The sequence below is a fragment of the Delphinus delphis genome, chromosome 3, assembly GCF_949987515.2.
Source record: "Delphinus delphis chromosome 3, mDelDel1.2, whole genome shotgun sequence".
NCBI classification, from domain to species: domain Eukaryota; kingdom Metazoa; phylum Chordata; class Mammalia; order Artiodactyla; family Delphinidae; genus Delphinus; species Delphinus delphis.
Window position 1 is genome coordinate 61,495,676 of NC_082685.1, and position 27,636 is coordinate 61,523,311.

The 27,636-nt window shown below is 38.6% G+C and overlaps 2 protein-coding genes, 1 long non-coding RNA gene and 1 other non-coding gene across 5 annotated transcripts in view; 2 read left to right on the forward strand and 2 right to left on the reverse strand.

The window, feature by feature from the left end:
* Window positions 1–3,193, reverse strand: part of SEC24A (SEC24 homolog A, COPII coat complex component) — a 73,578-nt gene extending 70,385 nt beyond the window's left edge. The window contains exon 1 of the mRNA XM_060008826.1: window positions 2,888–3,193. The gene's annotated coding sequence lies outside the window, so the exon portion shown is untranslated. The remainder of the gene's footprint in view (window positions 1–2,887) is intronic.
* On the forward strand, window positions 1–27,614 carry SAR1B (secretion associated Ras related GTPase 1B). Of its 2 annotated transcripts, XM_060008830.1 has the most exons (8): window positions 1–133; window positions 9,754–9,869; window positions 10,443–10,518; window positions 14,469–14,588; window positions 23,083–23,148; window positions 24,611–24,714; window positions 25,757–25,888; window positions 27,349–27,614. In XM_060008830.1, the coding sequence occupies exons 3-8, from the start codon at window positions 10,461–10,463 to the stop codon at window positions 27,463–27,465; spliced, it is 597 nt and encodes a 198-aa protein (XP_059864813.1). In that variant the 5' UTR covers window positions 1–133; window positions 9,754–9,869; window positions 10,443–10,460; the 3' UTR covers window positions 27,466–27,614. The 2 variants fall into 2 exon arrangements, with proteins under 2 accessions (XP_059864813.1, XP_059864811.1); XM_060008828.1 differs by lacking the exon at window positions 9,754–9,869 and having other exon boundaries at window positions 2–133.
* LOC138414040 (uncharacterized) overlaps window positions 14,617–27,636 on the reverse strand; it is a 22,047-nt gene continuing 9,027 nt past the window's right edge. Inside the window, exon 4 of the long non-coding RNA XR_011246414.1 lies at window positions 14,617–16,727. This is a non-coding gene — a long non-coding RNA (uncharacterized lncRNA). The remainder of the gene's footprint in view (window positions 16,728–27,636) is intronic.
* Window positions 16,081–16,187, forward strand: LOC132423811 (U6 spliceosomal RNA). Its single transcript, XR_009519114.1, has one exon. It is a non-coding gene; the product is annotated as a U6 spliceosomal RNA (small nuclear RNA).

Sequence of the window (27,636 nt, forward strand, 5' to 3'; positions counted from 1 at the left end):
GGGAGAGAAGCACCCACCGGCCCGGAAGGAGCTAGCGCAGACTAGGGCCGCGGCAGCCATCGCGCTTTGCAGTTCGGTGTCGGAGTGAGTAGGGTCGACGCCAAGCAAGGAATTGTGTTCTCTCCAATCGCAGGTAAGTGGCGGCTTCTCCTCCCCGGAGAACCGGCGGGCGGCAGCTGTGGACCCCGGGGAAGGAGCGCCTTTCGCGCCTGGGCCCACCCAATGCCCCTGCCTGTAGCCGGGCGAGGAAGGGGCTCCTGTTTTCTGCCCTGGAATCTGGCGGCGGGAAAGAGGACGGGCTCCTTTCGTGCTTCGCGGGGCCTCTCTGACGGTCATCCGGATAGGACACCGCTGCTGTCAAACGGTGTGTTATTTCAGGAATGAACGAGATGACTCTGAACTGCAGGCAAGCCCTTCCTTCCCCTCGGCCTCAGTTTCCTCACCGAGTAAGGTGAAGGCGGCGGGATCATTGACAGCTCAAGAGGCTGTGACGCGGCGTGTTGTTCTCAGCTCTCCCACTTAGTGAGGGAACAAATCGAACTTCCTTTCCCACTAGTGGGTAACGTCTTCCCATAGCCCAAGTCCCAGCTGACTGGGAAAAAGATAAACTGTTGGGGGAAAACTGCAATGATTTAGGGATTATTTCACGAGTTTCTAACAAGATAGAAATTGATTTTGACAACAGCGAAAACTCTAACATTGATGACCAAAAAAACCAAACGCGTCAGGAATTTAAGGTGTTAGGTACATGGGGCAAAATGAGGTGAAGAAATCCTTTTAATTTGAAAAACTAAACCTAATATTAGTTGCACGTTTTTCTTGATATATCAAGATCTATACTACCACTGTGTCTCACGCTGAAGAAATGTCCTGTGTTCAGTGTTAGAATACGAATTAGAGTAATTTTAAAGAAGCAAATGAAAGAAGGAAAAGAACATTTGTTTTCTACTATGTGTAAGGCGCTAGCTATGCACACAGCAATCCAATGAGGAAGTAATAGTATCATCTCTATTTTACACATGAGGAATACAGGAAGGTTTACATTTTATCAATAATTAGTGGTGCTGATATTTCAAAGCAATGTGTATATCAAACGTTGTTTTAGTGGGCTTGCGTTCGTCACCAAAATATTTTGAACTTTAAAAACTTTAGGATAGTTCATTGGTGTTTTCTGAGTTTGCAGAAGAGGAAGGTGTTGCCTTCATTTTAGAAATATTAAAGAAGCATTGTCATTAATTATGCAGATTAGCAGTTTTAATAGGGTACATTTTAACCTTCCTTTGCCTTGCACTTCAAGCAAGAATTGAGACCGAAGAGTAGGCTATCAGAAATGAAAATCACTGCCACGTCATTTGAAGCTTATAAATCAGAATTCTGTAGTAATGATTCATTATTTCTCCACCCTCTTCTTTAAGTACACTTGGCTGAAACTCATTTAAATTATTTTTCTGCAAAACATTACTAAGCAAATAATTTTCAAATCATGGTATTGAAAAGTTTCTCTTCCTTGTATATAGCTTTTAGAACAATTTGAGTCAAAAGTATTTTAATGATTAAATTTGTCATTGCTTATGTCAGTTTTCTTTTTTCTTAATTCATTATAGCCAAGTTCAGTACTTAGGTGCGCAACTTTTTTAATACAGAGGTTTTTTTCCTTTCCTCTTAAAAAATCCTATTTATATTTGTCATAGATTTAACCTTATTTCAATTGAGCATCACTTTCCCTTAAAGGAAAATTGATTATGTACTTTTTGTTCATTACACGAACTAAAAGGTTTAGTTTTTAGTTCCATTATTATAATTGCTATACATTCAATCCTAAAATGTTTTCTAGAGTTTTTTTATTTGCATCACCGTTTCCATAAAGTTTGTAAAAAGAAAATTTAACAATTTTAGGGGTGAGTATTTATAAAGTAACATTGTCTTAAAATATTCAACATTGTCACTGTCCATACTTTTAGCAGAGTTGGCCCTCCATATCCACGGGTTCCACTCTAAGGATTCAACCATGGGTGGAAAATATTTGGGGGAAAAAATTCCAGAAAGTTTGAGAAAGCAAAACTTGAATTGGCCAAGTGCTGGCGACTATTTACATGGCATTTACATTGTATTTACAACTATTTGCTTATTATTTACATTGTATTAGATATTATAAGTAATTGAGAGATCATTTAAAGTATACTAGAGGATGTGCGTGGATTATATGTAAATACTATGACATTTTATGTAAGGCACTTGAGGATGGGGTGTAGGGGCCTGGAACCAATCCTCTAGGACACCAAGGGACGACTGAAAGGCATAGGGCCTTGCTGAAATTCTACAAAACATGGTCAAGCAGAGTTTGGCCTTTGTATTTCTAGTACTGTTTGAATCTGAGAGAGAGGTATGTATAGTTCCTAAATTAGTTTACAGATAGTATACTAATCTTACGGAATTTGTACATATTTTAATCATAAGCCTGACAAAATTGTGTAGAAAATTGTGATTAATCTCTCCTAGTGAAATTTCCTTACCGGGATTTGAAGGAAACTCTTCTAATGTCTTTTCTGGTGACAGTGATGGTGCTATTAATATTTAAAGTAAAATCAGAACATTATGAAAAAAAACTTTTTCATATTAATAGTTGTTAATATTGAAGTTAACTTGAAAATTGGCATTTAAAGTTTTGTGATTTGAATTTTAATCAACTTAGTTTGAAAGAATTAATACCACTTATATGGGGTAGTATTCAAAGTGTTTTCATGTACATTATCATAGTTAATCATTCTTAACATTCTGTGAGGCAGGTGGTATTTCCCTTATATGGAGAAGCAAACTGGCATTCAGAAAGATTGGGTTTCCCAGAATGAAATTATGGTATTTCGAAAGATGCACATTCAGGACTTACCTGGTGGTCCAGGGATTAAGACTCCGAGCTTCCACTGCAGGGGTCACAGGTTCCATCCCTGGTCGGGGAAGTTCCCCTTGCTGCATGGTGTGGCCAAAAAAAAAAAAAACATGCACATTCAGTTTAGATTTTTTAAATTCTAGGACAGGCACTCCATCCATTTTATCACAGCTCTACCATGCTTTGCTTCCCAAAGTTATTAATGTATTGATTCTAGAATTCTATTCTGAATAGGATTTACCTCCTTAGAATATTTTTTATTTTCTACCAGCACTACTTTTTGGAGTATTTATATCTTGTCATCTTATGTGTATTTTTTTCCCTTATGTATATTTTTAAAAAGTTCATAACTAGGGCTTCCCTGGTGGTGCAGTGGTTGAGAGTCTGCCTGCCGATGCAGGAGAGACGGGTTCGTGCCCCGGTCCGGGGGGATCCCACATGCCGCTGAGCGGCTGGGCCTGTGAGCCATGGCTGCTGAGCCTGTGCGTCCGGAGCCTGTGCTCCACAACGGGAGAGGCCACAGCAGTGACAGGCCCATGTACCGCAAAAAAAAAAAAAAAGTTCATACCTAAATGATTTTGCTAAATTACTTATATTAGTTATAAATATTAAAAGCCCATGTAAATTTTCAACATATAATTTTCTTTATTTTTTAATAATAACTTTATTGAGAGAGAATGCATACCATAAAGGGTACTTGTACATACACTTCTTACCTTTATAAGTGTACAATTCAGTGTTTTTTTAGTTCATCATGTTGTGCAACCATAACCAGTAACTCCAGAACATTTTCATTACCCCCAAAAGAAACCCAGTACTTATTAGCAGCCACTCCCCATTTCACCTTCCCCCCAATCTGACAACCACTAATCTGTGTACTCTAAAGACTTGCCTATTCTGGACATTTCATAAAAATGGAGTTGTCCTTATGAGTTTAATGGGGCAAGGCTTTCAGAAGTTATTTATAATCTGAGAATTTCTGTTCCATTACACCCTTTGCACTGATTTTCTTGTTACTTGAGTAGATCACTTTTCTAATCTGCTTAGCAACTTTTCCTTTTTGGTGTTCATGCAATAAATAAATCTGCTGACGTGTATATGTTTCCTTGTTCTTGACCTTTGCTTTTCACATGTCTTAATAGTGTGTTCATGGTGTTGTGTAACCTGTTCTCAGGGCTCAGGTATCTGTTTGTGGCTAAGTAACTTGTATTCTTAGTTGGCATTTTTACCTCTACTTTATTGTTTTTAACATCTTTATTGGAGTATAATTGCTTTGCAATGGTGTGTTAGTCTCTGCTGTATAACAAAGTGAATCAGCTATACATATACATATATCCCCATATCTCCTCCCTCTTGCATCTCCCTCCCACCCTCCCTATCCCACCCCTCTAGGTGGACACAAAGCACCAAGCTGATCTCCCTGTGCTATGCAGCTGCTTCCCACTAGCTATGGGTTTTACATTTGGTAGTGTATCTATGTCCATACCACTCTCTCACTTTGTCCCAGCTTACCCTGCCCCCCGCACCGTCCTCAAGTCCATTCTCTATGTTGGCCTCTTTATCCCTGTCCTGCCCCTAGGTTCATCAGAACTTTTTTAAAAAATTTTTTTAGATTCCATGTATATGTGTTAGCGTACAGTATTTGTTTTTCTCTTTCTGACTTACTTTACTCCCTCTACTTTAAAATGACTAATGACTCCTAGCTTAAGGAGTTTCTGTTTAAGGATCTCAGAAACCGTGACTTTATAGAAATGTAAATATCTCATTAATTTCTAAAGAAGAGTTTCCCCATATATGTTATTAAATTTGTTATCTTGGGACAAATTATACAAAAGCAAATTGGTACCATCGTTATGCAAAAAAATCCATTTACCTGCATGGCTTACCCACTCTACCCTCCCTGGGTCCTTGTGGCTCTCACCTACCAACAGTCATCTTCAGTAAGGATTTTGCCACTTGATTCACAGTCTTGCTTTCTAAAACGCTACCCTCCAATCTTCTAGATGATTCCACTGCCTGTCAGTGTGGAATAGCCCAGCTTCCCGAATCCTTCACCCCTAATTCTCTTCAGCTGCCTATGCCAGAGCCAGGCCTTGGAGCTGGCCACCACCCAGACCCAATCCTTTCTTGAATTCTGAACCCCACATTTTCCTCCACTGTGCAGGCACAATTCTGACCCACCTTTCACTTCTCGCACCCTTTTACTACATCTACACCTGCTATTTAGCTAGACTCTTCCCCTATTCTTCCATTTCTATTCTGTGAGGAGCCTGCCTTTGATCCCCACCCCATTCCATGCTCTATTTGTGTTTATACCTTATCCACTCAGACTGAACTTCTGATCAGATTACTTCAGTCTCTGTTGCTAGTAATGTCAAATTCCTGCTCCCCTATCTTTTTTTCATTTGCTGTTCTGTAAGTCCCTAAACCCCATTCGCTCCTTGTTCTCTAAGGCTGAGCATTGCTTGCGGTGGGGGGGTGAGGGACAGAAATCAGTACAGATTGGTACTGCTGTGAATGTTTTTCAACCCTAGCAACTGGCTCTTTTTATTTTTTTAATTAATTTTTTATTTATTTATTTTTGGCTGCGTTGGGTCTTTGTTGCTGCGTGAGGGCTTTCTCTAGTTGTGGTGAGCGGGGGCTATTCTTCGTTGTGGTGCGCAGGCTTCTCATTGCGGTGCCTTCTCTTGTTGCGGAACACGGGTTCTAGGCACGCGGGCTTCAGTAGTTGTGGCATGTGGGCTCAGTAGTTGTGGCTCATGGGCTCTAGAGCGCAGGCTCAGTAGCTGTGGCGCACGGGCTTAGTTGCTCCGCGGCATGTGGGATCTTCCCAGACCAGGGCTCGAACCCGCGTCTCCTGCATTGGCAGGCGGATTCTTAACCACTGCGCCACCAGGGAAGTCCCTGGCTCTTTTTAGCAATCTTTTAATTCGATCTTTTCCCCACAGTAGCTATTCTTTTTTTTTTTTTAATTTAATTTAATTTTGGATGTGTTGGGTCTTCGTTGCTGTGCAGGCTTTCTCTAGTTGCGGCGAGCGGGGGCTACTCTGTTGCGGTGTGCAGGCTTCTCATTGCGGTGGCTTCTCTTGTTGCGGAGCACGGGATCCAGGCGCGCGGGCTCAGTAGCACCCCTTCTTCATCTTTCCTGGCCTTCCTTCCTTCTCATCTTAGAGAAAGTGTGCTCTCTGCCCAGGCTCCTCTTGAGACTTTGACCCTTTTGGTTAATTCCTTCTCTTTCTCATCTTTAACCTCTTCCTTGCCACTAGCTCCTTCCTTTCAATTTATCAACATTCTCAAGCCTCACCCTTCCTTAAGAAGAAAACCTCATTTCCCTCATCCCATTTCAAACTTTTTGAAAGAAGACTTTCCTAGGACTTCCCTGGTGGCGCAGTGGTTGAGAGTCCGCCTGCCGATGCAGGGGACACGGGTTCGTGCCCCGGTCCGGGAAGATCCCACATGCCGCAGAGCGGCTGGGCCCGTGAGCCATGGCCCCTGAGCCTGCGCGTCCGGAGCCTGTGCTCCGCAATGGGAGAGGCCACAACAGTGAGAGGCCCGCGTACCGCAAAAAAAAAAAAAAGAAAAGAAAAAGAATGACAGAAGAATTTCCTCACTGCCTCCACCTGTTAACCTCCTGTCCCATTCTCTTCTCAATAATGACAGAAGCCAGGTTTTAAATATTGATACTTACTTTGTACATTGTATCTCATTTGCTCTTAAAACACCCTGAGAGATTTTAACTTGTTCAAGGTCACACAGCTCTGCTGTGCTTTCAGTACCGGCCATAGGCTCTCCTGTACTACCTACCGCTCCACTGCAGGCTACTCATGCTGTCAACTGTTGTCTTCTTGTCACCAAAGCTAGCTGTGACATCTCTGCATTTAATGTGTTTAAATGCATTTAATTAATTTAATTTAATGTGTTTAAATGCATTTAATTAATTTAACTTCTTTCCTTGCCTCTCTCTTCTAGTTCTTTTACCCTTCCTGGGTTCTTTTGGTTCTTCCATCTATATCTGTCCCTCAAGTGAGAATTAATTTCTTTCATAGCATTTGGCTGGTGCTGGAGGCAAGGAGACTTTAGCAGAGATAGTGGGAGAACATTCTGATGCTGGGAAGGATAATGAGCAGAGGTTTTAAGGTAGTAAAGTCCAGGTCGCCAGTGGTGAATGGCAAGCAGTTTACTTTGGTCTGGGGAAAGCTACAAGTAGGGAAGTAATATGTATTAAACTTGGAAAGGTAGCTAAGAGTGGAATGTGGAATACTGGCCTAGGAGTTTGAATGTATCATTTCTCAGCTCACAAACCTCCAGTGACTCTCCATCCACAAGCATAGAGTGGCCATATAATTTAACCTAAATCAGGACCCTTTTGAGAGTAAGAGGAAGCACTGTTAATAATTACACTGAAATAACTTTGCTGAGACTATCCCCAGCAAACTGGGAGTTATAGTCACCCTGACTATGCAACAAGTCCAAGATGACATTTTGGGGAAGCTACTCTGGAGGGCATGTACAGATGGGTAGAAACACATTTTGATGTTAAGATGGTAGTTTTGGAAAGTGACAATAAGGCTTTTGACTAGGTGGCTCCTGTGAGCATCAAAGAAAGCTTGAGACTTCAGTGCAGAAATTGATAGAACTAAGGAATGACTGGGTGTTGGATGTGAGGGAGAGGAAGGAATTACATGTCAGAGTCATGAGCTGGAGTTATTAAAAAATGGTATGTAATGACTTAAATAAATTTAAACCTTTAAAACTATTATTATAAAGCTTTAGAGAGCCAATGCAATGTAAAGGAAAGGGGATGGACGTGGAAGTTCAACTCATGTTTGAAACTTAGTTGTGCCTATCATTAATAGTTGAGTTTTACTTACTGTAACTTCAGCTTCTTCTGTAAAATGCGAACAATAATATATGTACTCTGAAAGGTTGTTGGGGTATTTAGTGGTGATATCTGTAAAGTGTCTAGTACTGTGGGCCATGTAGTAGAAGAAATAATAATAACAGCAGCTAAAATTAAATGCTTCCTCCATGCGAAATACTAAATGCTTTGCGTGTAGTAATTAATCTTCACAATAACCATCTCAGGTAATATTGTTATCCCCATTTTACAGATGAGGAACGTGAAGTAACTTACCTAAAGTAGATATTAAAGTCCTAGCACCAGAGCTCCTGCTCTTAACCTCTAGACCATAATGCTCGTAGGGGTTCAATAAATGGTAGCTGATATTTTTTGTTTGTTTGTTTTGCTTTGTTTTATTAAGTTGAAAGGCGGATTCAGCATCGTTTCTTATGTTCATATATTAAAAGTAGCAGGCATGAAGACCTAATGTCTAAATTTAGTCTCAGATTTGTTTATCAATCTGGCTTCTGCATCACTAATTAGCACCAGTTGATTTTTTACTCTCAGTTTGCGGTCCCCTAACCCCAGTAATATTATCTAACAATTCCCGACTTTTCGCTGTACCCATTCAGGCTAAACACCATCTAAGAAACCTTTCCTTAGCTATACCCTGGTGTCACCATAGAACTATGGAAATAGGACTTCGGATGTAGAGACAAGCAGGACTGGTTTTCTCTTTTTTCATACAAAATATAAAGTGCATTTGTGAGCATACCATACCTCTTTCTGTTGGTATGCACATAAATACCTCATATCTCTGTTATTTATTTTTATTATTTTGTTTTTATGCTCTTATGATCATTACTCCCCTAGTAGCTTAGGACTTAGAGTATAGGCATTTTTTTCCCCTTGTGTTTGAATGAGTCTTGAAACTCTATAGGGTGAGTTGTTACCATTTTAGATAATATCCTATTCAGTTTTAACATTTTTCAGTTTAATTGCATTTGTGTAGCTAATTTATCACTGTATAATCTTTTTGAGAGAAAGAGCCATGTTTGTCATCAATATTTGTATTCCCCATGATGTCTAGCTCCGAACTTTGGATATAATATGAACTAGGTAAATATATATTAAATTAAATTAAATATCTCAACACACCACTGCTTTATTTGATTCTCTACAGTGAAAATTATTATGATTCCCTTTGAAAAGCATATACCTCAGAATCTTCAGAAAAGACAAGCCACCTGTATATATTTTCTCTGACTTTAAGTTTCAATTTCTATATGACCTAAAATGATAATAGTAGGAGGTGTAATTTTCAACTTGAGTAAAATGAGAACTTCTAAGATAATAGATTCTTATATATTCATGTTGCTGTTGTAGTTCTCATTCTTGTGACACTGACAAATGAAACTATTCATAGTTTGCCAGTCACTCTGTCTTAATCAGGAATCAACTGATTGCAAGAACAAAATTCTGCTTACGCTAATTCAAGTAAGAAGTTAATAGAAGAGGGGAGAATCTATTGCCAGGATCCAGGGGATTTCCTAGTAAACACTGCTAGGCCTTGTACAGACTGGAGGTAGGCTGTCTCTTTTCTCTGTTTCTGACTCTCAAGGTGATGTGCTCTCAACATCTTACCCTCAAGGAATATTGAGTTTGGTGGGCCCATCTGTGTCCAGTTTGGCAGCCCACTGGAGGGAGAGGCAGTTATAGAAAGCAGTGTTGTGTGTCATACTTAGTCTGAAGAATATCAAAGATAGCACAGCCCTTCAAACTTTTTGGACTTGGCCCAAGTTTGGGGCCTGGGTTTTTTTGTTCAGCTCTAGAAAATGAACTTTGTTGATCTGAAAGCATATTTTTGTATAAGTGATTTTTTTTTCTAAAGAGGCTTTTTTTCTCTTATTTTCCATATTAGCTATATTAGTTTATCAAGTACATGTCAAGTAAATGCTGAATTGAACTATGCTCTGTATTTTCTACTGTGATTTAATCTTTTTTTTTTTTTTTTTTTTACATTTAGTAACATGATTAAAATTTGAAAAATGCAGAAAGATAACAAACCCAGAAATTTACTGTCTGGTACCAACTGCTACAAAAGAACAAAAGAAAAAGAAAAAGGGTTTTTACTCCACATAGGTAAAATCAGACTCGGAAACTTATTTCATGATCAATTTCCTTTCTTCTCCTCTTTTCTCCCTTCTCTCCCATCCCCCACTCCAAGGTTTTGGTAAATATTTCATATGCCATAGATACTATATTTAATTTACTATTGAACATAGATTATTTCTAAAAATTTTCTTATGGAACACTTTGATGAACATCTTTATACATAAGCTTTTCCATATTTAGGACAATTTCTAAAAGTAGAATTCTTGGGTCAAATGGTATCAACAGATACATTATTGTCAAATTGGTTTTGAAAAAGATTTGTACCAATTTATACTGCCACTAATAATGCTTCTTTTACCACATTTTTTCTAGTCTTGACTGTTATAATTTTTTCATGTTTGCTACTTTGAGGGGCAAAGAATACTTGGTATTTTAATGACATTTTGTTTTTTATTCATCAGTATAGATCAGGTTAGACTGGCATGGAAAAGAGTGTTTAATTCTTTGTAGTAAGGTTGTAGGATTATTTACTCACAGTTGATGTTTAATGTTGTTGGTGTTTAATGTTGACTACTAAATTCAAAACACTTTTTTTTCCAGACCCTATAAGATTTGGCTATGTCCTTCATATTTGACTGGATTTACAGTGGTTTCAGCAGTGTGCTACAGTTTTTAGGTAATGTTGGCCCTTTGTTCTCTTTTGTTATCCCATTTAATCCTACTTATATAAAAGTGTCTTTTATTTGTACAGAGCCTCTTTGTATGTAACCCAGTAATTACAAATATGGGCTCTGGAAACATACAAACATGTTCAATTACTCATTATACCTGTTGCAAAGTAATCTTAGACAAACTCTTTTCTCCACTTTAGCCTTAATTTCCTTATCTGTAAAATAATAATAATTCCTATCTTTTAAGGTTGTTGATAAGCATATTATTAACAGGAATAGCTACCATTTATTAGCCAGTTTGCACAAGAGTTTTACATGCTTTACCTCATGTAATCCTCACCGGAATCCAATGCATTGTTTCTTTTTTTATTATTATTATAAAAATGCATGTTCCATAAAGTACCTCATATATTATAAATGGCATTTTATAACCTACTAAATGAGTCTTGTTTACCCAGCAATTCTGACTAGTGATTTTCCTCTCTTTATAGATTTTAAAGATAGGAAAAATCTTTGCTTCCCATTCTTTTATTGACACCCTTGACTTGTCACATTTTTTGATGAAACAGGCTTTTTTTTCCCCCCTGAACCAGGCTTTTGATTAACTTTTATGTTGGGATATACACAATTTTATTATTGTAATAATTAATGAAAATATTTCTAGTCTCGTATTTTCAAATTTTGTCCTAAGTTTAGTCTCTTTATAACCATCATCTTGTAAACTGGCAGAAAGAGAAGCATTTCCTGTAATTACAGAGTGGTCAACATAGTTCTAAACTGGCCACAACCATACTTATGGAATGATATCTCCTATATAAATATTTCTTTCTCCACAAACATAATCTTGACTGAGGAAATAAATTTTGATTGGGAAATATAAATTTTGTTTGACTACTATATATTGAAAGGATAAAAATGTAAGATCAAATTTTGTCACTGTATTTTTATTTCTTAGTTGAACCTTAGTTGCAAATTTTTAAAAACCCAGAGTGGTTTTTTTTCTTTTTAAAAATATAATTCCTCACATTATTTTATACTGTTGCTCTACTACAGGTCAAATGTCAGATCTCTCTATACTACCTCCAAGAGAATTCTTAAATCTTTTTATCAGACTGAAATATTTTGTCACATATTTGCAAGAACTGGGTCAGAAATAGAGGCTTTTAAACTTTATTTTGCTGGGGCTTTGGGTTATAACACGTTGGAATCTATATCTCAGTTTATAGAACAATGAATCTATGCTGAATTATGTTGAAAAGGCAAAATAGATTGCATCACAATCAGGAACAAGAAGGTTAATAGTGCTAACTTTAGGAAGCAGTATAGAGAAATGAAAATGAACCAAAGCTTTGGGATCAAACATAGGTTCAAATCTCAGATCTGACTTCGGCATTTGAGCAAGTTAACTCTGAGTCTTCATTTCCCCTCTGTAAAAAAGAGGATAATAATGCTACTTCACAGAGTTGAGCATTAAGTGAAATGTTTGCAGGTGCTTAACAGTGCCTACCACAAAATAAGAATTTAGTCCAACTCAGTTTAAAGATTAAATGCTGTAGTTGTTCCCTTTTAGTATATTATCCTGTACACTTTTACTATTTAAAAGTTAGGGTGGTAGGGACTTCCCTGGTGGCACAGTGGATAGGAATCTTCCTGCCAATACAGGGGACACGGGTTTGATCCCTGGTCTGGGAGGATCTCACGTGCCGTGGAGCAACTAAACCCGTGCGCCACAACTACTGAGCCCACATGCCACAACTACTGAGCCTGTGCTCTAGAGCCCATGCTCCACAACACGAGAAGCCACTGCAATGAGAAGCCACTGCAATGAGAAGCCCGCGCACCACAACAAAGAGTAGCTCCCGCTCGCCACAACTAGAGAAAGCCCGTGCACAGCAACAAAGACCCAACGCAGCCAAAAATAAATAAAATTAAATATTTTTTTAAAAAGCGTGGTAAGATTGAGTGCATTGGTTAGAAACAGTCTATATAGAAATCTTTTAAGAAATAGAAATGTTTAAGGAGATTATTAGTCAGATTTATAATTAAAGGAGAGATGTAGTATCCCAGCTCAAGTAAATATGGAAAACAATCTTTTCTTTAGGATTGGAATTGTTGGTCAATATGTGATCAAAAGATTAGGACTTAAATAATTTACTTCTTAAACTTAAATGTGGGTAAAGAACTAGATGTTATTTTGGCACGAACTTATTAGAAAATGGATGGCCTGAATCTGTAATTGCCTAATGTCTTAAAAATTTCATTTATTGATTAAGTATTTTTTGAGCTGCTGCTGCATTCCCTGTCCTCATGGAATTCCATGGGTATTAGACAATTAAAGACATGAAAAATAAATTTCAATACCACTACACACCTATTAGAATGCCCCAAATCCAGATCCTGACAACACCAAATACTGGTGAGGATGTGAAACAACAGAAACTCTCATTCATTGCTGGTGGGAATGAAAAATGGTACAGCCACTTCGGAAGACAGTTCGTTGGTTTCTTATAAAACTAAACATACTCTTACCATTCAATCCAGCAATTGTGGTCCTTGGTATTTACCCAAAGGAGTTGAAAACTTACATCCACCTGAAAACCTACGCCCACCCGAAAACCTGCACACAGGTGTTTGAGGCAGCTTTAGTCATAACTGCCAAAACTTGGAAGCAACCAAGATGTCCTCTAGTGGGTGAATGGATAAACTATGGTATAGCCAGACAATGGAATATTATTCAGCACTAAAAAGAAATGGACTATCAAGCCATGAAAATACATGGAAGAAACTAAAATGCATATTACTGAGTGAAAGAAGCCAATCTGAAAAGGCTACATACTGAGTGATTCCAACTACATGACATTCTATGACATTCTAGAAGAGGCAAAAATATGGAGACAATAAAAAGATCACTGGTTGCTGGGCCTTGGGTGGGATGGGATGTATAGGCAGAGCACAGAGGACTTTTTAGGGCGGTGAAAATACTCTGTATACTGTTGAATATGTGTCATTAAGCTTTTATCCTCTTGGGGGAAGATATGTATGTGTGGGGACAGAGGTATATGGGAAATCTCTGTACGTTCCTTTCAGTTTTGTTGTAAACCTAAAAGTGCTCTAAGAAAAGTCTTTAAAATATACACACACACACACACACACACACACACACACACACACACACACACACACACACACACACACACACCTCAATATGGAACTTTGCAGTAAATGCCAGTCTACTGTAAATTGGTCAATGCTGTCTTTATCTGTTTATCCCTTTATCCATCAATGCTTGACTGATATATTTAAAATTATGTGCTTGGATATTTATGTTGTTGCTTAGTGTTATGCAATCATGTGAATAGTTTAACCTTATTCTCAGGGAAATTTGACAGTGAACTAAACTTTTTTACTGAAAAAAACTCACTGTAATTTTTATTGTCAAAAATAGTTAATTTATTTTTATCTGTAGAAAAATACTCTTTAATTTTTCTTTTGGTCTAGTTTCATAAATACATGATGTCAAGTATTTTATGAGTGTTTCTCTAGTAGAGGACACAGATATTTATCAAGGGATAAACTAAAATAAAATAAAAGAGGATTTAAGATAAATTGTCAAGGGAATTGGCATTCTGGCATTGCAAGATAAGTTTAGGTCACACACACATTTATTGATCGGGGCAAAGTTTAGTTTTATAATGATTTGCCTTCCCAAATCATAATAAATTTAAAATAGCTCTTCAAAACTAAAAATAGGTTAGATATCCAAGCTTTTTCAGGCCAATTTATAAAATATTAAAAGTTCAAAAGGTTAATGTTTCTTTATCAAAAATCTGGGGTAATTAGGAAAAGTATCTAAATAACTAAATTGTGAATATTATATTATACTTCTTTTTAAAGTCATTTTATTTGTGTAGTCTGTCAGATATCACTTTGACTAATCATAGCTCTTATTCTGCAGGATTATATAAGAAAACTGGTAAATTGGTATTTCTTGGATTGGATAATGCGGGAAAAACAACATTGCTACACATGCTAAAAGATGATAGACTTGGACAACATGTCCCAACGTTACACCCCAGTAAGTATATTCTCCCACACAATATATTACTTGATCAAGTGATACCAATTCATAGGCCCTAACCAAAAGGTTTTGTTTGTTTTTATGGTGGATAAATTATGATCAGGTCATTTCACCTGTTCTTAAAATAGTATAGTAAATAATAAGTGACCCAACTCTAGGGAGTATATTTAGATCTTGAAATAATACTCATATCTTCGTATAAGTTAGTATACCATTGTCCAGCTAGAGGAATTAAAAAGTTATTGCCTCAGGGATTATGATATGATATTCAACAACATATTGCTTAGGTTATAAATAGTCACCATTAGCTTGTTACATAACCTAAATTTCTTTCAAATTTTAGAACTGTACTATTTTAATCATTATTCAATGGACAGATTATAGTCTTATACTTTGCTGGTAGCTCTCAACTTGTTAACCAGTTATTTTTCCAGTCCTAACAACCTGAACTATTTCTAATATAAAGACCATAGAATTATTCCAAAAAACAGGGCATGTATTGATACACTTATAGAAAGGTTTTTGGTTTTTGGTGTTCTTTTTGGCCACACCCCATGGCTTGCAGGGTCTTAGTTCCCCAACCAGGGACTGAACCTGGGCCCACGGCAGTGAAAGCACCGAGTTGTAACCACTGGACGGCCAGGGAATTCCCTAGAAAGTTTTAAAATAATTAAAAAATAATTTACTGTGCTTCCTTTTAGAAAGACTACCTGAAAGACATTAATAATGATTCTATAAATCACTTAATACGTATCATCCTGTATATAAGATTATGTAATAGGTACTGTTTGAGAAAGTAAAGTTAATGTTAAAGTGATAAAATTATTAGAAACAGAAATCTAATCTTAAAATACCTGTGAACTTACTTTTACTGTTGAAAAGATGATGAATCAAGTACACAGAGAGTTTAAAGATAAGTTAATCCATAGATTAATTATGAAATAATGAGTGTTGGCCTTAATAATGAGTATAAAATTGAGAACTGGACTAAAAAGTAGATAATATGATAGTTAATTTAGTTCAGTAAATATACAACGAACAAAGAAGGAAAATAGAGCAAAACAAATTATCATTTTATCTCTAAAGCTGTTAGTGAGTGAAGTTGGAAAAGGAAGATTTTGTAAAATTGATACTTTTTTTTTATATTAGGAGAGGAAAGTGGGGCTTGACAAATAAGATTCTGATACAAGAACAATACTGTTAAAGAAAAATGATCATGGTGAAATTGAGTATACAAAATTATCTGCAAAAGCAATAGAAATGGAAGAGATTACACAGTGGTCTTATATTAGGTGTAAGTCATTTAAAAAATTTTATGATGTTGCCCTTTTTAATTTATTTAACAAATATTTTTTGAGCACCTGCTCTATGGCAGACATTGTTCTAAGTACTAGGAGTAAAAGCAATGGCACAAAACAGATGCTATCTCAACCTTCCTGTGGCTCACATTCATTTCAACTAATATTTTTCAATTAATCAAAAAATGTGTGTACTCACTTCGGCAGCACATATACTAAAATTGGAATGATACAGAGAAGATTAGCATGGCCCCTGCACAAGAATGACACACAAATTCGTGAAGCATTCCATATTTTTTTTTTGCATTGCATATTTTTAAGAATGAAACTAAAAATACTCTCTAACATTATACACAAAAATAAACTCAAGATGGTTAAAGACCTAAATGTAAGGCTGGATACTATAAAACTCTTAGAGAAAAACATAGGCAGAACACTCTCTGACATAAATCTCAGCAATATCTTTTTTTTAATTAATTAATTTATTTTTGGCTGTGTTGGGTCTTTGTTGCTACACGCAGGCTTTCTCTAGTTGTGGCGAGTGGGGGCTACTCTTTATTTGCAGTGCATGGGCTTCTCATTGCAGTGGCTTCTCTTGTTGCGGAGCACAGGCTCTAGGGTGTGCAGGCTTCAGTAGTTGTGGCTCGCGGGCTCAGTAGCTGTGGCTTGCGGGCTCTAGAGCTCAGGCTCAGTAGTTGTGGCTCACGGGCTTAGCTGCTCCACAGCATGTGGGATCTTCCCGGACCAGGGCTCAAACCCATGTCCCCTGCATTGGCAGGCAGATTCTTAACCACCACACCACGAGGGAAGTCCCACAATATCTTTTTTGATTCACCTCCTAGAGTAATGAAAATAAAAACAAAAATAAACAAATGGGACCTAATTAAGTGTAAAAGCTTTTGCACAGCAAAGGAAACCATAAATAAAACAAAAAGACAACCCACAGAATGGGAGAAAGTATTTGCAAATGAAGAGACCAACAAGGGATTAATCTCCAGAATATATAAACAGCTCATGCCACTCAGTATCATAAAAACAAACAACCCAATCAAAAAATTGGCAGAAGATCCAAATGGACATTTCTCCAAAGAAGACAGACAGATGGTCAAAAAGCCCAAGAAAAGATGTTCAACATTACTAATTATTAGAGAAATGCAAGTCAAAACTACAATGACATATCACCTCACACTGGTCAGAATAGCCATCATCAAATATCTACAAACAATAAGAGCTGGAGAGGGTGTGGAGAAAAGGGAACCCTCTTGCACTGTTGGTGGGAATGTAAATTTGTACAGCCACTATGGAGGACAGTATGGAGGTTTCTTAAAAAACTAAATATAGAACTACTGTATGATCCAGCAATCCCACTCCTGGGCATATATCCAGAGAAAACCATAATCCAAAAAGATACATGAACCTGAATGTTCATTGCAGCACTACTTACAATAGCCAAGACGTGGAAGCAATTTAAATGTCCATTGATAGAGGAATGGATAAAGAAGATGTGGTACATATATACAGTGGAATATTACTTAGCCATAAAAAAGAACAAAATAATGCCATTTGCAGCAGCATGGATGGACCTAGAGATTATCCTACTAAGTGAAGTAAAGTCAGACAAAGACAAATATCATATGATATCACTTATATGTGGAATCTATCTAATTTAAAAATGATACAAACGAACTTATTTACAAACCAGAAACAGACTCACAGATCTTGCAATCAAACTTATGGTTACCAAAGGGGAAACGTGGGGGGAAGTGATAAATTAGGAGATTGGGATTAACATATACACACTACTATATATAAAATAGATAACTATGGACTTCCCTGGTGGTGCAGTGGTTAAGAATCCCACTGCCAGCTCAATATTAAAAAAACAAGCAACCCAATCAAAAAATGGGCAGAAGACCTACACAGACATTTCTCCAAAGAAGACATACAGATGGCCAAGAAGCACATGAAAAGCTGCTCAACATCACTAATTATTAGAGAAATGCAAATCAAAACTACAGTGAGGTATCACCTCACACCAGTTAGAACGGGCATCACCAGAAAATCTACAAACAACAAATGCTGGAGAGGGTGTGGAGAAAAGGGGACCTTCTTGCACTGTTGGTGGGAATGTAAATTGATACAGCCACTATGGAGAACAGTATGGAGGTTCCTTAAAAAACTAAAACTAGAATTAGCATATGACACAGCAGTCCCACTACTGGGCATATACCCAGAGAAAACCATAATTCAAAAAGACACATGCACCCCCAATCTTCAATGCAGCACTATTTACAATACCCAGGTCATGGAAGCAACCTAAATGCCCATCGACAGACGAATGGATAAAGAAGATGTGGTACATAAATACAATGGAATATTACTCAGCCATAAAAAGGAACGAAATTGGGTCATTTGTAGAGGCGTGGATGGATCTAGAGACTGTCATACAGAGTGAAGTAAGTCAGAAAGAGAAAAACAAATATTGTACATTAACGCATATATGTGGAACCTAGAAGAATGGTACAGATGAACCAGTTTGCAGGGCAGAAATAAAGACACAGATGTAGAGGACAAACGTATGGATACCAAGGCGGGGAAGTGGCGGCCGGAGGGCGGGAAGGTGTGATGAATTGGGAGATTGGGATTGACATGTATACACTGATGTGTATAAAATGGAAAATGAATAAGAACCTGCTGTATAAAAAATAAAATAAAATAAAATTCAAAAAAAACCAAAAAGAATCTGCCTGCCAATGCAGGGGACACAGGTTCGAGCTCTTGTCCGGGAAGATCCCACATGCCGCGTAGCAACTAAGCCCGTGAGCCACAACTACTGAGCCTGCGCTCTAGAGCCCGCGAGCCACAACTACTAAGCCCGCGTGCCACAATTACTGAAGCCCACGTGCCTAGAGCCAGTGCTCCGCAACAAGAGAAGCCCATGCACCGCAACGAAGATTAGTCCCCAATCACCGCAACTAAAGAAAGCCCGCGTGCAGCAATGAAGACCCAATGCAGCCAAAAATAAAAATAAATTAATTTTTTAAAAAGAAATTTAAAAAAATAGATAACTAACAGGGAACTCTACTCAATATCCTGTAATAACCTATATGGGAAAAGAATTTGGGAACTTCCCTGGTGGTCCAGTAGCTAAGATGCCTCGCTCCCAACACAGGAGGCCTGGGTTCAATCCCTGTTCAGGGAACTAGATCCCATATGCCTGCCGCAACTAAGAGTTCAAATGCCGCAGTGAAAGATTCCGCATGCCAGAACTAAAGATCCCGCACACGGCAACGAAGGTCACATGTGCCTCAGCTAAGACCCAGCTCAACCAAAATAAATAAATAAATAGGAACTTCCCTAGTGGTCCAGTGGGTAAGATTCCATGTTCCCAGTGCAGGGGGCCCGGGTTCGATCCCTGGTCAGGGAACTAGATCCCACAACTAAGAAGTCTGCATACCGCAACAAATGATCCTGCATGCCACAACTAAAGATCCCACATGCGGTAACGAAGATCCCATGTGCTGCAACTAAGACCTGGCACAGCCAAAATAAATTAATAAATAATAAATCTTTTAAATAGATAAATAAATCTTTAAAAAATCTTTAAAAAAAAAGAATCTGAAAAAGAATGGGTATATACGTATAACTGATTCACTTTGCTGTACACCTGAAACTAACACAACATTGCAAATCAACTATACTCCAATAAAAATTTAAAAAGAAAAAGCATATGTGAAAAAGGTAACATATATCTACCCTATGATCTGGCAGTTCTATTGCTAGGTATTTATCTAGGAGAAATGAAAAACGTGTTCACCAAAATTCTCATCCAAGAATGTTTATTATACCAGTTTTATTTATCTGTAGTAGCCCCAAACTGGAAACAGCTCAGATGTCCTTCAAAAAAAGAATGGATAAACAATGGGATTCTACTCAACAAGAAAGAGGCATAAACTGCTGATACATATGATGCATATTATATTGCATGGAAGAGGCTGGTCACAGAATTTATGTACTATATGATACCATTTATATAAAATTCTAAAACAGGCAAAACAAACCTGTGGTGATAGAATTCAGATCAGTGCTTGCTTCTGGGAGTGGAGGTGTAGACTGGGAAGGGGCAAGAGGGAACTTGCTGGGATGTTAACAGTGTTCTGTATCTTAATCAAATTGGGACTTCTTTTAGAAAGCACGAGTGTACTGGGGATTGTAACCATAGGGTAGTTTGCCAACCACATCCAAGCATTATCTTTTCCTTATGGAAAGGATCATGCTTTGAACACAAATTGTATTACTTATTCATTCAGTTGGCAGTCTTCATACAGAATTTTTTAGCAAGATAAACTACTCTGGGGTCTCATAGTTATATTGAATAGTTAACAATTATACTGAACCTTTCATTGTAATTGTAGGGGGTCTTCTGCTTTTGGCCATGAGGGAATAACAGAGTCTGGAATTACCATCCCACTGTAAATGACTAGAAAACTGGACAAAAATATCTACTACAACATAGCACAGGGCTATGATTCCTGAGAGAAGAAAAACAAATGCTTCTCTTTTCAAGTTTTATCACAGGAGGTAATTTTCAGATCATGGTATAGGGAGAGGAAACCCAGACAACCTAGTAGTCTTACTGAGTTGAGGAGACAGAGACCAGAATTTGGGGAGGCTGAGGTGACTAGAATTTGCTGGGCAGATTACCACAGAGGAAGGAGCTCTGCAGAGAAGGAACTCCAGAAATTAAAAATATATATTTATTTATTTAGGCTGCGCCGGGTGTTAGTTGTGGCATGTGAACTCTTAGTTGTGGCATGCATTCGGGATCTAGTTCCCTGACCAGGGATCAAACATGGGCCCCCTGCAGTAGAAGCATGGAGCCTTAACCACTGGACCACCAGGTAAATCCCAGAACTCCAGATATTTTCATGGCTGATTACTGATCTGTGCATACATAGAGTGAAATACACATGGCCAGTCAAAGAATAATTTCTGGAAGAACAGTTATAGTGGAGTTGTTAGCCAAATAATTCCCAGAGCTCACATGGGGCCGGGAATCCAAGTTCGCACCAGCCAAAAAGGAGAGACATTGTTGAATACTCCAAAGGATCATATCTTAGTAATGGGGCTAAAGTAGCTCCAAAGTAAAGGCTACTTAGGTCTGCCCTACAAAACTTAAAAACTGATCTGCAGGGCTGCCCTGGTGGCGCAGTGGTTGGGAGTCCGCCTGTCGATGCAGGGGACACGGGTTCGTGCCCCGGTCCAGGAGGATCCCGCATGCCGCAGGGCAGCTGGGCCCGTGAGCCATGGCCGCTGAGCCTGCGCGTCTGGAGCCTGTGCTCCGCAGCGGGAGAGGCCACAACAGTGAGAGGCCCACGTACCGCAAAAAAAAAAAACTGATCTGCAAGCAATTTAACTGCCTGCCAGAACAAAGTCCAACTTTCTTTTCTTTTTTTTTTTTCCGGCCCGTGGCTTGCAGGATCTTAGTTCCTGACCAGGGTCCCTGCAGTGAGAGTGCTGAGTCCTAACCACTGGACCACCAGGGAATTCCCAAAGTCCAACTTTCTTGAAAAGGATACAACAAAATCCAACATCCAGGGACTTCCCTGGTGGCACAGTGGTTAAGAATCCGCCTGCCAATGCCGGAGACACGGGTTCGATCCCTGGTCCGGGAAGATTCCACATGCCGCGGAGCAACTAAGCCCGTGAGTGCGCCACAACTACTGAAGCCCGTGTGCCTAGAGCCCGTGCTCCGCGACAAGAGAAGCCACCGCAATGAGAAGCCCGTGCACTGCAAGGAAGAGTAGCCCCTGCTCGCCACAACTAGAGAAAGCCTGCGCACAGCAAGGAGGAACCAGTGCAGCCAAAAATAAATTAATTAATTTATTTTTAAAAAATCCAACATTCAATAAATTATTAGACATGCAAAGAAGCAGGAAAGTATGATCCATAACCAGGAGAAAAATTAATCAGTAAAAACAGATTATAACAAAGATGATGGCAGAAGTAAAAAAGATGATGGAATTAGCAAATAAGGACATTGAAATAGCTGTTATGAATATGCTTAAGGATTTAAGGGAGGGCTTCCCTGGTGGCGCAGTGGTTGGGAGTCCACCTGCCGATGCAGGGAACACGGGTTCGTGCCCCGGTCCGGGAAGATCCCACATGCCGCGGAGCGGCTGGGCCCGTGAGCCATGGCCGCTGAGCCTGCGCGCCCGGAGCCTGTGCTCCGCGGCGGGAGAGGCCACAGCAGTGAGAGGCCCGCATACTGCAAAAAAAAAAAAAAAAAAAAAAAAAAAGGATTTAAGGGGAACATGAACATAATGAGGAGAGAAATGGAAGATATAAGACAGAACCAAATGGAACTTATAGAAAAGAAAAATAAAATATCTGAAATGAAATTTTCACTAGATAGGATTAATAGCAATTTTTTTTGTGGGGTGGAGGGTGTCCCACACTGCACGGCATGTGGAATCTTAGTTCCCCGACCAGGGGTTGAACCCGCACCCCTGCAGTGGAACACAGATCTTAACCACTGGACCACCAGGGAAGTCCCAAGGATTAATAGCAAATTAATGCCAATACTGCAGAAGGAAAGACCAGTGAACTTAAGTCAATGCAATAGAAACTAAAAGAAACACAGAGAAAAATGACTGAAAAAAAAAAATCAACGGAGCCTCAGTGACTTGTGGGACAATATTAAGTAGTCTAGCAAACCTCTCATTGAAGTCCCAGAAGGGGAAGGAAGGGAGCAGAAAAAATATTTGAAGAAATAATAGCCAAATTTTTTATTATAATTGTGTTTGTCATTAAAGACTGTCACCTGTGAAATATGACAGCCATGAGAGAATACTGTTATTTCACCTTTATCGTTTAAGATGAATTACAGGAAAAATTATTAGGTTGGAGCAGTCACTTGAATTCACAGTAAATAATTGTCAATTTCAGCAGGATAGAGAAGGAAAAATAAGTAAGTGTTGGATTTGTGGTGGGTAGTGAATACTAGAAATGAATATTACCATTTACGTGCATTATATTGGCAATATGAAAGGGAATATAGTAGTTACAACAGAGAATTGCTTTTTGAGTTGACCTTATTTGCAATTAGAGTAAATCAAACTTTAAGTGGCAATATATACCAGGAATGGATGTCTAATCTTCATGTTGTTAAAATATTTTGTATTATTATTTAGCGTCAGAAGAACTAACCATTGCTGGCATGACATTTACAACTTTTGATCTGGGTGGACATGTTCAAGGTGAGATTCTATTGCTTTGTTTTATTTAATAAAAATGTGACCATTATGTTCCAGTGCATGAAACCTCATTCTATTCAAAGAAAGCCAGAGTAGACTTAAAATTTAGGAGTTATTACCCCTAGATAAACGCTTTAAATGCAAAGGATGATTTTCATGGTACTCCAATTTAAGTCTGAATTGCTTTTGGTGGTAAAGCATATGAGTAAAATTTAGCCTCCATTCTTTCCCTGCTCCAGTCCCCCTTTCGCTTACTGTCGTAATCATGTTATGAATATGTTATTGCTCTGTATGAAAAACCTTCAGTGGCTAACTCATTACCTATAAAATAAAGGCCAAACTCACTGACCTGGCATTCAGGATCTCTATGATCTGATCGCACTTTACTTTTTGAGTCTTTATTTCCCACTATACCCTTTCCCATTCTCTTTACTCCAACCAAACCAAACCATCTTGGTGTTCTCCCACCTCTGTGCTTATGCCATCCCCATCTGCACATAGGTAACCCACCTTCAGGGCCCAGTGTAAGTCCCGCTGCCTCCCCTGAGAAGCCACTCCCAGCTGGGAGTGCTCTCAACTATACTTACGTAGCAATTAGTGCGTTTGTATACATATCTGCAAGTGTGGAACGACTGTCTTATTTCCTCTACTAAACTTAATGGGACTGAAATCCTAGTTATTTTTTAATATCCCCAAAAGGACTTAGCAGTATCCACCACATGGTAATTCATAAATAATGAATATTACAAAGCCTGTGGCTAGTGAAAGCACATTTGAGACATATATCAATTGTTTAAAATATACATAAACTAATTCCTGGAATATAATCATTAGATTTAGAACCTAATGGAGTTTGAGACTTCATTTCTGTATTATTTTAAGGTATATTATAAAACTGAAGTCAGAAAATAAAGTTACCTTCCCCTAGGGTACCCCCAAAACTGTTTTCCCCTCTAAAGAGAATGTCATGGCAAAAATTACCCTAATGGTTTCATAAACTTTAATTTCTGTTATGAGTAGAACAGTTTATTATTTTAACTTAACAAGTCTGTACCCGATACTAATTTCCTTCTGTCACTGACTCCAGATTTATCACTGGCAAAAAACTGATAAACTAGGAATGTCAAAAAAATGAATACTGCATATAAGAAATAGTAGTGGTCCCTCCAATGAACTTAATGTGCATCCTTGTCCATTAGTAGCAAATATTAATTCTTCTTCTAACATAGGAAAATTGGGGCAGAGTGAAGTATTTGACTTGCCCACAATCAAGGAAAACCTGTTATTTCTTCTTTGGTCACCTGGAAAGATTTTGGCAATATTGGGTGAAAGATTGACTTGAGTATATAATGAAGTAGCAGCAGCTAAGGGATAATTACACTTGATATCTTGTTGGACTCTTGCCTCAAACTATCTGCTAGGTTTGACCAGCAAATAAAATCTAACTCCTGATTGTTTTTATTAGCTCGAAGAGTGTGGAAAAACTACCTGCCTGCTATCAATGGCATTGTATTTCTGGTGGATTGTGCAGACCATGAAAGGCTGTTAGAATCAAAAGAAGAACTTGATGTAAGTTAAATAATTAAAACTAAACATAGTTGAATCACTCTGGTAAGCCTGAGGAAATAGGCTGGATATGTAGGTATCAGAGTGTGGCTTTTTTGCAGCCTCTGATGTAACTCCTGACAATTTGTGGAGTTCTGAGATTATTCTACTTAGAATGTAGAGGGAGTAGCTTGGAGTAATTGTAGCTATTGAGGAGGTACTAATGCAGACTTCCTTCCTGAAGGCTTGGGTTCACTCTGTGCAGAGTGTGCCCTTGTAGTATATTTCATGTCTGCTACATTCCTGTAGTGGCTTGATCTGAAGCCCCTGGTCCTCCTAGGATGCTGGTTTCTTCAGGAGTTAGCCAGAACCTGGAAATGGCATAACATGCTATCTTTGTCACCGCTCCCAGGAGTGATCAGGGCCATGTGTAGCCACCTCCTCTCCCGTCTCCCAGGTCACATGCTTCATAAAGGGGCTCAGAAGCAGTAGGCAAGGTCAGTGCTAGATCTGGGTCCACAAGCAGGTCCATGATTTGATGGAAGGTTGACCTGGCCATGCCTCTGCCTAGAGCAAGCAAACAAGTACTTATTCATGTGGAAAAGTCCAGATAGTCTCTGGTCTTAGAACAGGGTCAGGGAATTCCTGAGTTCCTACTTTGTGCCCGGCACTGTGCATATTACCTCATTTAATTCTCAAATTAACTCCATAAGGTAGGTGGTACTATTGCAAATTCTCTTTGAACTTCAATGAGCCTTATTTGTGTAAGATCTCACAACTCAAAAGCAGCAGAACTAGAAATGAAACCAGGTCTGCATGCTTCAAAGTGTTGGGTCTATTCACAGAGTGAGCATTTACAGAAGGAGACTTAGGGAGGCAGAAGAATTGAGCTTTGGGTTTGTTGAGCTCACTTTAAAATGTAGGGAGAGTTTGCCAAAGAAAGCCAGACTGACGGGTATGATAGAGAATGAGTCCTTGATGCCCATTTGGTAGCTTGTCACAATGAACCTTTAGATGGTTTCATATCAACATCTTGTCGTTCGTTTTGTTTTGTTTTGTTTTTCAGTCACTAATGACAGATGAAACTGTTGCTAATGTGCCTATACTGATTCTTGGAAATAAGATTGACAGACCTGAAGCCATCAGTGAAGAGAGGTTGCGAGAGATGTTTGGTTTATATGGTCAGACAACAGGAAAGGTAAAAAAAAAAAAATTTTGACAAGTGTGACTATTTCATTCAGTAGTACAAATATCTTTTTATTTTATTTTTTTTTAATCTTCTGAAATAGTGTGTTCCCACACTATTCTTATCAGTTTAATTGGTACAGTCTGGCTTTTTTTTTTTTTAAATTGGGGTATAGTTGACATACAACATTATACTAGTTTCAGGTGTATAACCAGATGTCTTTAAATTATTATTGTCCTACCTCATAAGCCCATTTTCATTTTTTTTCCTTAAAAACTGTCATTTATACATTTGGGTCTTTTTTTAATGTCCTCATTTATTTTCTTTCTACCACTGAATGAAATGAAACCTTTTCTTGGTGATATCAAAAATGTCAAAGCCTACGGGCTTCCCTGGTGGCGCAGTGGTTGAGAGTCCGCCTGCCGATGCAGGGAACACGGGTTCGTGCCCCGGTCCGGGAAGATCCCACATGCCGCGGAGCGGCCGGGCCCGTGAGCCATGGCCACTGAGCCTGCGCGTCTGGAGCCTGTGCTCCGCAACGGGAGAGGCCACAACAGTGAGAGTCCCACGTACCACAAAAAAAAAAAAAAGTCAAAGCCTATGCTTATGAGAAACTAAATGAAAGCTTTCAAAGTTTTATTTGTCATAATTTTTCAGAATTAGCCACTAAATAATATACTTGAATGTTTAAGCATACCAGTAGTGTATTTAGGCCCTCAGTTCAGTGTTTAAGAGTTCACCACAGATAAAAATAAAATGTAAACTTGGCCATAACAGTGTTGGGGTTTTCTGAACATATGATTTATAATAAGCTTTAAGACACATTATTTTTGCATTCATTTTTACTGGTATTTGTTTTGGGGAAGGACCTTAGTATTGAAAAATCCCAGAGTAGAGAAATATTGCAGCCTATGGAAGGAGACTCTTATGTTAGATATGGTAGACTTTGGTCTATTTTCTGTTTCTTCTTTTTAATAACTGCACATTTTTTTTTTTTTTTTTTTGCCATGCTGCATTGCATGTGGGATCCTAGTTCCCCAACCAGGGGTCGAACTGGCGCCCCCCACATTGGGAGCTCAGAGTCTTACCCACTGGACTGCCAGGGAAGTCCCTGCTCCACATTAATTTTAAGAAATGCCTTGTTTAGTCATAAACCTACTCAGAGAATGTTTGTTTTTAATATAAGTGAAGCCAGTTGTCCCAGGTAACTTGAATTTTTTCTAAGTCACAGATTATTTTCATTCTGTGTGCCTCACAAGCTCACCTCTGTCCCACTGAGCAGACATCCTGTCCTCCAGTAGAGTGAGAGGAGACGTCCTGTGCGTTTAGGGGAGGGTACTTGGATGCCAAACAGCCGTGGCTTTATCACAGTCACCCTTTGTTCTAAGATGTACAAGCTGCAGTTCTCCTGGGGAGTGGAGCTTTTATTTCATTAAGGGGTCATTCAACATAATGTCTATCTTCTCTTCTAGGGCAGTGTATCTCTGAAAGAACTGAATGCCCGGCCCTTAGAAGTTTTTATGTGTAGTGTGCTCAAAAGACAAGGTTATGGAGAAGGCTTCCGCTGGATGGCTCAGTACATTGATTAACACCAGCCCGCATCGGTTCAGGGTCTCACCATTCAGGCCTACTCAGAGATTTGATCACTCGACATGTATAACTTGAATTCAATAGACTTTTGTTGGTTAGAAAACAGATGTTTTTTAGATTATTAATATCTTATCAACCTAATTTGAGTGAGAATTGAAGACTGATTCAAG